The sequence below is a fragment of the Vipera berus genome (genome assembly GCF_964194415.1).
Source record: "Vipera berus genome assembly, chromosome: 12".
Classification (NCBI taxonomy): domain Eukaryota; kingdom Metazoa; phylum Chordata; class Lepidosauria; order Squamata; family Viperidae; genus Vipera; species Vipera berus.
In genome coordinates, this window is record NC_138215.1 from 14,570,778 (window position 1) to 14,583,405 (window position 12,628).

Genomic DNA, 12,628 nt, shown 5'->3' on the forward strand with positions numbered 1-12,628 from the left:
CATCACTCTGCTGAGCACTTAATTCCCACAGCACTCTCTTAGGCCTAAGAAATTTACTCATGTAGGAGGCTGTATTGCTATTATCATCTTTCTTACTTTTTTCATTTTTTTCTCATCTTCTCATCTTTCCTACTACCTTCTCCTATTGGTATGACTAATCACTTATTGTTTGTATCTTATGATTAATGATTGTAACTGTGATTTATTATCTACTACCTGCCACTTAGTTGTCGCATGTGTGTACATTGAGAGCTTATGCACCGGAGACAAATTCCTTGTGTGTCCAATCACACTTGGCCAATAATGAATTCTGTTCTGTTCTGTTCTGTTCTGTTCTGTTCCATATTTCATATTCCATTCCATTCTATTCTATTCTATTCTATTCCATTCCATTCCATTCCATTCCATTCCATTCCATTCCATTCCATTGTCTATTCTATTCTATTCTATTCTACTCTAGTCCAGTCCAGTCCAGTCCAGTCCAGTCCATTCCCTAATCTGTTCTGTTCTCATATCATTATAGTTTGGAACCATAGTTTAATTTTAGAATTATATGGCCCAACTAATTATAGCTTATTCAATCATCTGTGGTTCACTGTGACATCTAAATTCAGTTGTTTGGACTTGACACTCCTTAACTTAACTAAAATCAACCAGGCATGATGACTGTGGCTCTTTTTCTTTTTTAGAATTTCAGTTTTCCTGGGTTCGATTTGTGGAAATTCACAAAACTTCCAAATAATCTAGAACCTGCACATATCTGGGATTCGGTCCTAAAAGTCCAAATTTTCAAGGTATCAATTTTTAATTTTACTTAAATTGAAGCACCAAAAGGAACACAAGCTTGTGAAACAGGAGGCATCTGTGAGGAAATGAGACATTGGGACAACACTGGGATAAATATGTTCCTGCTCCTGTAATTCTTGGAATGGGATACTACAGAAAGGACAGGACATTATATTAGGAGTTTTTTTTTTTTTAAAAAGCAGAAAGTTGAAGATGGCAAACAACCTTTATGTTTTTGCCAAGAAAACTATATTTTGTTTTAGTCACAGAGAATCAAGCATGATTTAAAGGAGTTTTTTTTACTTTTACTGTGGATTTGTGAGCTATCGCTTCATGGAAACAAAATTAAGGAGACAGAATCTGATCTTAAATTTTCCTTCAAAAAATGGAATACAGCTTCTGGATTTTAGGGGGCAATCTAGAATTAATTCCTTCTTTTTCTACCTCTGCTTCACAAGATCAGCCTTTTTTTTTTAGGTTGTAAAATTTGCAGGAAAACAATTGGCAAAACATTATAGTTTGTCCAAGCTGTCCAAATTTGGAACCGTCTGACAAGGCAGTAGGCGTGCTCTGTTGATTGGTTGACAACAGTAGTCATATTGGTTAGCTACGTGTTATTTATTTATTTTTATTTTAATCCCATTTATATCCCGCCCTTCTCCGAAGACTCAGGGCGGCTTAAAATCTAAAGCACAATGTGCTTAGCAATATGAATTGCATATAAGAAAACTCCAGATTTATAAAAGATGATCCCCCAAAGCTGGACTTTCGCATAGACTTTATTTGTTGTGTGCAGAACTGGCCAGAAAATAAAGTCTCTTGCATACTTTACAAATCAACTAAAAAAATAAATAAATGTATGACTAAATACAGCTGGAAGAAATACTGAATAAACTGGCATCCTGGCATTACTAGCAGATTTTCAAGTACTTAAGAATTCCTTTTGGGTCCTTAGGCTGCAGTTCAGGGATGTCTGTAAAAATTCCTCCCCTGGGCAAATATTTATCTATGACTGCATTTCTTATATGCTCCATAGATTACCAAGGTTCTTGAGATAGAATTCTCAAAGACAAAATGGACATACACAAAGATACTTTATTTCCTAATTGTCCTGAAATGTTCAAGTGATCACAGGGCAGCTGAAATCTAATGGACTCAACTCAAAGATGAATATATTTGGGCCTGCATAAAAATGACCACTTCATTTTGCTGTGTCTTTGTTTTTGTTTTTTTTGGACAGGGTGTGAACACTAAAGTTTTGAAGCAGCTCTTTTTATCTGAAGCATCTCTTGCGATTCTGCAGGATTCTTTCTGGTGGTGGTTTCTTCATAAGTTCCAGGTACAAAACTCAAGGCCTTATGGTGCTTGATCTTATGAAAGAAAAAAAAAAACAAAGTAATTGACATTACAGTATACGATTTCTTGTGCAGCAAGAAATGGCGGATTCTTTGGCACTAAATGAAACAGCTGGATTCAACGTAGTTTTCTGCCACCCACAGGTGTGATATGTATGTGAAACTTTTACTAAATGAAGTTTTGGCCAAGTTAGAACCCTGTCTTGGATGTTCCCTTCTTTTTCATGCTCACAGCTACTTCTTAGGTTTAAATGCAACATATGTAGGACATTTGAATGCTTATGAAGTTATTTCAATCATGCAAATATGCCTTCAAGCAAATCCAGTGATGCCGGATCTGTGAAAATACAGCAGTCCTGTTCTCATAATGCACTAAGCTAGCTTAAGGTGTGATTTGTTTATTTATTATTTGGACTTTTAAGCCACTTCAGTCCCCCAAACCTAATCAGGTGAATTGCATTATTACTTTTATAAAAATGGCTAGAGAGAGTTTATTGTAGTCTTGCTTACAGGATTTGCATATTACTTTAATCAGCTGCTAATGAACTACCTGGCTAGATCTTGTTTTTTTGGCAGGTAAAAATTGCTGCATTTCTAAACATTGTCATTAATTCAAGACTACTGACAACAATTCTGTCTGTTATATATGTTTTTAACTGTAGAATAGGCTTTGCTTAATACTTTCTCCTGATTATTTCAAGCCTGATCAAGATGAGCAGGACCACTTTTTTGACAGAATATCAGATAGCTACGTGACGCTTCTGTGGAGCATCCCCAGTTACATTAAAGATGCTTTTCTCCAGGTAATGACGTTGTTTGCAATTCTGAATTTTACTCCTTCCAACTTGTCCTGTTCAGAGAAGAGCGAAAGGTGTGTCATCATTCTATCTCATCTCTTAATCCATTTCTATTGTTGAACATAGCAGAATCCTCCAACCTTTCTTACTGTGACATGCCTTCAGGCTCTCTTATTGCCTCTGAAGTTTTTTTTAAAATTGTTCATTGTAATCTTAGCTACTTAGCATACAACTCTAGCAATACTTGATAAGAAGATTTGTGAATCTAGCTAACACCTTCCTGAATAATACAGAGCAGGAAAAGAGGTTATAATTTATTTACATATATGCTGGTCATTCCATAATCAGAATTCCTTGGGCGATGAGCACTCACTTTAAAAACTGCAACCTCTCAATTCATTCTGTAAGCAGCTTGGTACTCTCTAGATCTATTATAAGATCTGGCAGGATTGACATCGCTGTCATAGCACTGATAAAGTTTGTCTTCTGTAGGCGAAGGACAGACAAAGCTTGGGGGCAGAGTCAAGAGAGGAATTAGCCTGGAATTGTTGCATTCCCACAAATGATCTAAGTCCAAGCCCTCTTGAATTCCGTTAAATCTTATCTAGCGCCAATTTAGTGCTGGCTGTTAGTTGACCAGATTCTTGTATATAGGCATGAGCAATAGAGCAGCTTAAATGGAACTTAACGTGTGGTCCTGATTCTGCACCCATTATGCCTTTTCTGTGACTCTTCTTTGTGACAGAACTAATAATAATAATAATAATAATAATAATAATAATAATAATGTTGGAAGGGACCTTGGAGGTCATCTAGTCCAACCCCCTGCTCAGGAAGGTAACCCTATACCATTTTGGACAAATGGCTGTCTAGTCTCTTCTTAAAAACTTCCAGTGTTGGAGCATTCACCATTTCTGGTGGCAGGTTGTTCCACTGATTAATTGTTCTAATTGTCAGGAAGTTTCTCCTTAGTTCTAGGTTGCTTCTCTCCTTGACTAGTTTCCCTCCGTTGCTTCCCACAAGTTCTGGCCCTGGTAACTTCCATGCAGTTGTTAATTGGTATTTTTGATACTGTTTTCTTTCCTAGAATGGTTGTTTTTTTATTGTTTTGTTTTTTATTGTTTATTGTTGTTTTTTTAGTCCTGTGTAAGAGTCACAAGGAATTGGGCAGACATAGAAATTGATTAAGTAAAATAAATATAGTATCAACTGATCTGAACAGCAGTAATTGGAGAAGGTGATTCTAACATGCCTTTTGGCCTCAGGTTAAGCTGCTTGCTCTGTGTTCAGCACCTCTTCTAAGATATTAGGGCTTCTTGTTGTAATGTTTAGAATACCTCCAAATTAGTGTGATAGAATTAATAAATGTTAATGAATTTTTAAAAATCAATGTAGATATAACAGCCTTCTCTCTCCTTACTGATTTGCCGATAAGTTCATTTGATTCACGATAAACTAACCTGCCACCCAAACCTGCGATGTTCTTGGACAAACCTTTTATTTTTGGCACAGCTGGTGATTCTGCAGTGTTTGAATGCCTGTTTATTTCTATATATAAGCGTCACCCAGTTTTTACAATTAACTTCATTTGCAACTTGGCAGATGTATCCTGACTGCTTGTCCCAAGCCATTTACATTGCTTTCTGTGAAGCTTTTCCTCAATCTTGCCATCGTTTTGATGATCGGTTTAAAGACGAATTAATGGATTTAATTTTCCAGTGGATCAGAGGTACTAGAATGTCGATTATTTTACCTTGCAGTTGTTGGCAGTTGCATATCTCAGTAGTTGTTTACCCAATTGCAGCTATTCAGCAATTTCTATCTCTCTATCAGTCCTTCAAAAGTATCATTCAGCTAGAAATTAGCATTACGCCACTGAGAACAATCCCTTCGTCATTTCAAGAGCCTTGGTGGAGCAGTGGGCTAATGCCTCCTTAAGTAACACCAGCTGCCTGCAATTAGTGCAGGTTCGAGTCCCACCAGGCTCAAGGTTGACTCAGCCTTCCGTCCTTCCGAGGTAGGTAAAATGAGGACCCAGATTGTTGGGGGCAATAAGCTGACTTTGTAATAATGCTGCTGGGGGGGGGCAAAAGCCCTAATAAGCAGGCATATACATAGAATGAAGGCTATTGCTAAGCACATTGATTTGTGCTTTAAATTGTAAGCCGCCCTGAGTCTTCGGAGAAGGGCGGGATATAAATGGGATTAAAATAAAAAAATAAAAAAGAGCCCGAATTAGAGTATTCCAAACAGGTGGTTGTCCAACCCTAATTTGAACACGTTCCAGTAAGGTGAACCCATCAGCTCTTCTCAAGAATTAGTTCCATGGTTGAACTGTTCTTACTCACAGAATTTTTGATAACGTTCATTTGCAATCTTCCTCTCTGTAGTTTAAATCCATGATTCTGTGCCCCACACTCTGGAACAAGCCCCCCCCCCACCTTGACTTTTCTTCCATAAGGCATATTGAGAGATTATGAGTTCCAGTCCATCCTTGGCCTTGAAAGCCACCTGGATGACTCTCACGGCCCAGTCCAGGTTTGTTGCCGGGAAAATAGGAAGCAGGATCATTATGTACACTCGTCTCGCTTTGTACAAAATAAAACTGGAAATAAATCTAATAAGAAGAAAATTTTAATATCCCCCACAAATCATAGAATTGTAGGAACGAAAAAGGGACCACAAGGATCAACTAGCTCAGAATTCCCCAAAGTGGTCAGTATTGACCTGCAAAGGTTGTCCATTATTGTTGTTATAGTAGTAAGGTTAGTTAAAGTAGTACGGTATTTATCAAATGGTTTTGGATGTGTGTGTGTCAATGAACAATCTGAAATGTCATAAAGGGGTCAATGATCTGAAGAGTTTGGGGAGCCTCTGATCTAGTTCAAAAACATTTGGTTGGTTAGTATTGTTCAGTTGTCCCTCTTACAGGTTTTAAACCACAAAAATTTGCTTGGAAAAATTGGAAGTGTCCGTCAACGGAAAAACCTGGAAAATCCATTGTAGAGAAAGAGTCCTTTTCTCAGATATCATCACATATGAAACTGCAGCCTAGAAGGAGGACAACATCAAGGTCAAGTTCAAGGTCAAGGTCAAGATCCACTTCAAGGTCAAGAATGAAAACCCGTAAGTACCAGGAAAAGGGATTATCCTGAGAGCTTGTGGAGTTTGTTTATTTAGCACATGGCAAAGTTACATTAGCCAGGAGACTTCAGTGCTATTACCAAGTAGTGGTTTAGCTGCCTAAGACTACTGGTGTGTTCTGCTCACTCTCAGGTGCTATTCAAAGTGCACCACAGGGGCAGACTAGCTCCATAATTTATTGCTGTTTTGCAGCAGCATCTGGGCTTTTCCTTCCACCTTTGTTGCCTCGCGTTTGGGCGTCACATTTGGGCAGGTCTGGCACCGGTTGAGTTTGTATGTTGTTCAAAGCGCCGTCTTCCCTTCCCGGCGTGGTGTCTATTTATCTACTTGCATTTTGCATACTTTCGAACTGCTAGGTTGGCAGGAGCTGAGGCCAGTGACGGGAGCTTACCCTGTCCCGCGGTGCTGGGGCTCAAACTGCTGGAGTACAGACCTTCTCCAGCATTGTTAAGCCACTGAGCCACCGCAACTCTCCACTCTGTGGAGGGATACATCATAGATACAATCCCAAAATTAGTAACTTTTTTAGAATGCTATTTTCTAGTTGTTTTTTTTTTAAACTATAGTCTTATACAGCAATATCCACAAGAAACGATTGTGAGCTTTATGCAATACTGGATGAGATAGGCCAGCAAATGTGTTACATTTGGGACTCTTTATTTGCTCTAGATGAAAATAGGTCCATATTCATTTGCTTGTTAATCTTCTTGGGGGAAAAATACCCATTGGTGCCAATTGTGAAGCCAAGGGGAAGAAGCTGGTTTACATTTGGACCAGTCAGGATGCATATATCTTCTGGACCTCACCGTGGTGGTTCTGTTCTTTGGAAGAAAAAGGCTTGCAGTTAATGTCATGACTGGTTTCTCCGTCAGAGGATTTGGCCATTCTGAGCTGCTTCCATTAAATTCTGCTGAATTTGCCGTCTGAATACATAGCTTTATATTTGATCCGGATCCTAGTGGTAGGCGAGCTCTTTTTTTTACTGACGACTTGTTGTGATGGGACAGCCACATCTCCTATCACTTTCAAAATATTAGCAGCAGCCTTAATTGGCAGGAAACATGGCATTGACATTCTTTTATTTTTTTTTAAATTTTTTTGCAAACTGGGTTTGTTCCATCTGAAACTTTCCTCATAAGAATTGCTACAGGCTGTCATTTTTGTCTCTTATCCAGTACAAATTGGCAGGAGTTTTGTGTACTAGACTTCATGTCTGGTCATAAGAGGAAAAAAAGAAAGGGCCGCTAAGCCAAGGCTGTTTTGATACTCCTTTGGAATTAAAAGCATATGAAACAGATGCATCTTGATAATTTTTTTTTATAAATAACATCAACTTAAATAACTTAAAACAATAAAGTTCAATTATAACTTAAAATAAAGTTTAATGCTGTAACCACAGAGAAGCATGAATATCGGTTGGAAAAAAAAAACTTAGAAGCCATATGCCCAAACAGGAATTATATAAAAAGATAGGTTATGTTACATAAAAGCCCATATGATGTTGTCTGAATTTTTTACTTCATCGTTACATAAAAGGATATTTTGAGGAAAGTGAGATGAAATACATTTCCCTTATTAATATTATTTAATATTATGCTATTTTGTAACATCTTTCAGAGCAGCATTAGGCATTCTTACTGATAGATATGAATACATTGCAGTGATGCAACTTTCATCGGTCATATTACCTTTATTGTCTGAATACCACAGCGATCCAATTTCAATTTGCTTTAATACTTAATACCTTTTATTATTATTTTTTTCCTGGGAAGTATTTAATACTGCTTAGCCTTCACAATTCGTACCGACTTGATCATCTGAAGACTTAATCCAGCAGCCATCAAGTCCGTCATATTTTACATAACATTTTCATCTGCTTTATTATTATTATAGCAGCCATGTTTAATGAAGCAGATAGGTTTATTTTAAATAAAAGATCGTCAGATAATCAAGTCATGAATAAGGCGCAAAGGGGTAAATTTAATTTAAAAATCTGCAAAGCTACTCTTATGCTAATGTAAGGATTGTACAGCTCTTTACAATTTTTTACAACTTTTAGTTACTAAATCTGAAGTAGTGTATATTTTCATTTATTTACTTATTTTTTTTAAAGCCAGTCTCTTAAAAATAAAACATCATGCTCAAGTCCAGCTTGTTCAGTTTTTCAGTAGTATTCCAGCTTGTCTTCCTTTCAAACAGTCCCCTTTTCAAATGATATATATAAATATATATCTGTATGTGTGTGTGTATATATATATATATATATATATATATATATATATATATATATATATATATATATATATATATATATATATATATATATATATATATATATATATATATATATATATATATATATATATATATTTTGCTGGAACTGTTGTCCATAGTTCATATAAGATTAGGATACTGCAAATGGAAGAAAATGGGAAGAAGTGTCTTCTTTGCTTGTTTTTTGGCCTCTTTTAGGGGCTCCGTTCTGTTTTAATGCGATGAACATCTCTTTCCCTTTGTGTGTCCAGTTTGCAGAAGCGTAGGTGTTATAATGGTTTTCTTGAATGAGTTCTACGAAGTTGCAGTCTTCATTGCACACTTTCTGTTGTTTAAAGAAAATGGGATCAGTTGAACACCGAAATACCTGGCAGGGGTGTGTATAATTTCCCAAAAATCGATTGTCCTTGAAATAAGGTAGTCCTCAAGTTACGAACGCAATGAAGCCTACCCACAATGTTTGTAAGTCGTAACATTCGTAAAATGGGTTGGCCATGTGATTTTTTAATGACATTTTTTTGACAGCCGTCATTAAGTGAACGCTGTACTTGTAAGTGCTAATGCTGCGGTTGTTAAGCGAAGCCACAGTTCGCTGTGATACAGTTTTGCCAAAAACCAGAAATAAGAGCTGATTTTCAGCAGAGGTCAAACAACGTGGTCACATCACTGCAAATGTGACGGTCGAGCACCTGAAGTGCTGGTGGTGGTGGTGGTGTTTGACTGTCAGAACTTCAGATCCAGGTCGCAAGTCCCCTTTTTCAGGTAGGTCGTAAGTTCAAACTGTCACTAAGCAAACCGTCGTAAGTCGAGGACTACCTATATACAGTGCTATCTACTTAAAAGGTACCTACTGACTATGCAAATGCCTTACACTTTTTTTTAAAAAAATAAGGACTGGTAACATCAATAACATTCCTGATGTTGCCGCACAGCCGTGTCATCCCAAGCGAGAATGGGCTGCTGGGAGTTGTAGTTCAGCATCTAATCTGCATTGGGGAGTGAGGCAGGATAAGGGTGGCCTGGCTGGTTAGGAGCCCAAGGCAAAACTGGCAAGTCAAGTAAAGAAGAGCCCAAAACGAATCCCCAAACCACCAAGAAACCACAGACTGCCAGCAGCTTCTTCCTCCTGTTGAGTTTTGTTTGACTTTTTATTATTATTATTATTATTATTATTATTTTTAAAAAATGTGGCTTCTGGGAGAATGAAGTCAAAACAGAGAAAACTCTGATCTCCAGTAAGTTTGCATTCCAAGGCAGCTGTCCGTAAATGAGAGCCATTCGTAAAAGCCGCCAGTCGTATGCCATCCTCTAGCAACTCCCATGGATTAGGGCCAATGCAGTATAAAACACAGCTGATCAAAAAAAAATAAAAAAAAAATCAGGAGCAAACCTATTTTTCATTCAGTGCAAGTGGCTTCTAATAATTATGCCAGTACCTTTCCATAAAGCTTCCCAGACTTGTTCATGGCCAGGAAGTATTCACTTGCGACTCCTTTGATTGCTACTATTCCAACCGCCACCGTTCGTATTTCGAGAATACCTGTAGGAAGTAACAGCGAGGTCCATAACCTATATACCTTGGTCTCTCTTTTATGACACAACATTGCAAAGCTGAGCCCCCAAGGTGCTTTTTTTTTTCTTTCTAAAATGCAACTGGACCTCCTTGTTTTTTGTTTTTTCTTCTCCCCCCCCCTCTTGAAAACGTTTCACTTCTTATCCAAAAAGCTACTTCAGTTCTGGTTGCATGGTAGGGAATGGCAGGATTTGTATTCTTTGCAGTCATCTGGTTGTTTAGCGCTCTCTCTGAGAGCCCTTGAGGCCTCTTGGGGGTTTATCTGTGCCCTGAGGGTCACCCGACTGCAAACGGGTGTGGAGGTTTCTTGGTGCTGCCAAAAGGACTGTATTATAAGACAGGAAGAGAGGAGCTTTCGTATCCTCCACTTCCCAGGAGAAAAACCGAGGAAGTCCAGTTGCCTTTTGAATAGCACTTTTTTGGGGGGGATCCCGGGTGACAGAGCATCTCCATAGACATTGCAAAGCTGCTTTGTTTAAGTAACTTGTTTCTTTTCAATTTATGAAACTTGGCTACTGTTTTCCCCTAAGGCAGGGGTAGGCAACCTTGGCTCTTTTATGACTCATGGACTTCAACTCCCAGAATTCCTGAGCCAGCATGGCTGGCTCAGGAATTCTGGGAGTTGAAGTCCATGAGTCATAAAAGAGCCACGGTTGCCTAGCTCTGCCCTAAGGAGAAGGGGTAACAAACATAAAATGCCACATTGTTTCAAAGGCCATGAATGGGTGTCTCATTCGCACTAGATGCCGCCATGTCCTGCAGTATTATATACATAAATGGCACTAAATCTCCGCATGAGTTTGCGAATGCGGACATTCAATGTTTACGTTACTGTTCACGATTTCATTTCCAAATTGAATCATTAGGATTCCGTTCTTTGTAAAACAAATAAAATACCTTCGGTGGTTAGAGTTAATTGTTCAGATGGAAACCAATTTGAACACCAGGTTTTGAAACCGACAAGCATAGAGCTTAATCAAGATTCAAAGAATTAGGGGTAGGGAGGGGGGGTTGTTCAACAAAGCTTACCTTGAAAGGGATATTTAAGAAATTTAGCAGAGGGGTGCTCTCTTCAAGAGCACTCACTTTAGAACTTGTAAATGATGGAAAACAGATCACGGCAACCCGACAAGCAGATAAAAAGTATTTTGTCTGACCTTTATGGCCATTAAAAGCTGATAACCTCTGAAAATCAATCTGTGTCATGCAGAGACATGGTTTTCTGCTGCTTTTTTTTTTTAAAAAAGGTCCATTTAAGATACAATTATGAAGCTCTAATTTTATAATTTTTTTGTTGACTGAATTGAGATTCCTCAGCCATCAGGGAAATGGGCCTGCAGAACAACGTACTACAAGCAATCCAGGTCTAATTCTGCTAGATGGGATTTTTGAATGAAGATGGGGTTGGGGTTTGAGCCAGGGGGAGAGATCATGCATTATGGTAATTCATGTTTGCTCAATCACACTTTACCCACAATATGCTAAGCCATGTTTTGTCAATTATAATGGGTGACTTCACACAACAGGTAAATCCAAGGACATTCAGATTGCATTTTTGGCATGGTTTGATGCGGAAACATTGCCATTTAGTGGTTTTTTGATAAATTGGCGTTTTCCTATCAGCATGAAATGGTTTCCCATGCTAGAATTGCAGTGGATCTTTCTATTCTCACCGTGCCTTGTCCATGTTAGCCGTTCTGACAATGGCTACGCAAAAAAAGGAAAGGACTGTTTGTTTAAAAATACTTCTTTCCTATTCTGGACGTTACTTAAAATAAGTCTTATAAGTAGAGAAAAACCTACTTAAAACCTACTTAGGCAGACAAAATAAATCTTTCTTTAAAAAATAATAATTTTTTTAAAAATATGCCATGATGCTTTCTTTTCCTTAAAGAACAGCTGGGCAGTTGTTCGGAAGTTTAGGTAAAAAGCTCATAAAGTGAAAGATTAAATGAACAACTGAATAGCTAATTAGTTATATGAGTTTCTTTCTACCTCTGGAACTGTCAAAATTCACAGCAATGGCCAGCTTTACCCTGAAAATAATGACTCTGCTATTCCATTTCTTGATTTATGAGCCATTCTCCTTGTAAGTAAATTTATAAATGGTATATTTGAATAGGAAATATTTGCTCCCCCCCAAAACGATTCAAATGATAGCTACATTCAAGAGAATTAGTGAGAGTTTCATAATGCCAGGCATTGCTCAGATTCCAAAAAACTATGCTAGCATTCATACATTTCTCAACAGTATAAGTATTTGCATACATACATACATATGGGTATGCATATTGCATATGCTAAGCAATTTACGGTATATATAGCTTCCTGGGGAGGGCGGTCTTTAGATTTTTTTAAAACCACTTGAGGCAGCGCAAATCTTAAATGCAACCTAAAGCTCTTTGAAACTTGGTGATGACTTATCAGATAAGCGTTTGAATAAATATGAATAACGAATAAGGATGTTAATGTTTAATGAAAGATGCTTAAGTGACTCTCTTGTTCCATGATTCATTTTCAGGATGCTATTCATTCAGTGTTAAGAGTTTTCCAAAAGTGTACATGTGGCCTTAATTTCAATATTTAGATAAGACTCTAAACACACCAAAGGAGTATTCTATGTAGAAATCTTCAGAGATCATAACGATGCCATTATTCTTTGAATATAAAATGTTTCTAGGTGTAGTCAGCTTGGTTTC

The 12,628-nt window shown here is 37.7% G+C and overlaps 2 protein-coding genes across 2 annotated transcripts in view; one reads left to right on the forward strand and one right to left on the reverse strand.

The window, feature by feature from the left end:
- Nucleotides 1-1,953: 1,953 nt before the first annotated feature.
- Nucleotides 1,954-6,068, forward strand: FAM227B (family with sequence similarity 227 member B; the record flags this gene model as incomplete). The annotated part of the gene is made up of 3 exons (XM_081337023.1): nt 1,954-2,125; nt 4,541-4,720; nt 5,994-6,068. Exons 1-3 carry the CDS (start codon nt 1,979-1,981, stop codon nt 6,066-6,068), a joined length of 402 nt encoding a protein of 133 aa, XP_081193149.1. The 5' UTR covers nt 1,954-1,978.
- Nucleotides 6,069-8,449: 2,381 nt separating this feature from the next.
- The window catches only part of FGF7 (fibroblast growth factor 7), a 29,205-nt gene continuing 25,026 nt past the window's right edge, over nt 8,450-12,628 (reverse strand). The window contains exons 2-3 of the mRNA XM_081337290.1: nt 9,793-9,896; nt 8,450-8,681 (exon numbers count right to left, since the gene is read on the reverse strand). Of these exons, the coding sequence (XP_081193416.1) occupies nt 8,487-8,681; nt 9,793-9,896 (299 nt within the window). The 3' untranslated portion in view covers nt 8,450-8,486. The remainder of the gene's footprint in view (nt 8,682-9,792; nt 9,897-12,628) is intronic.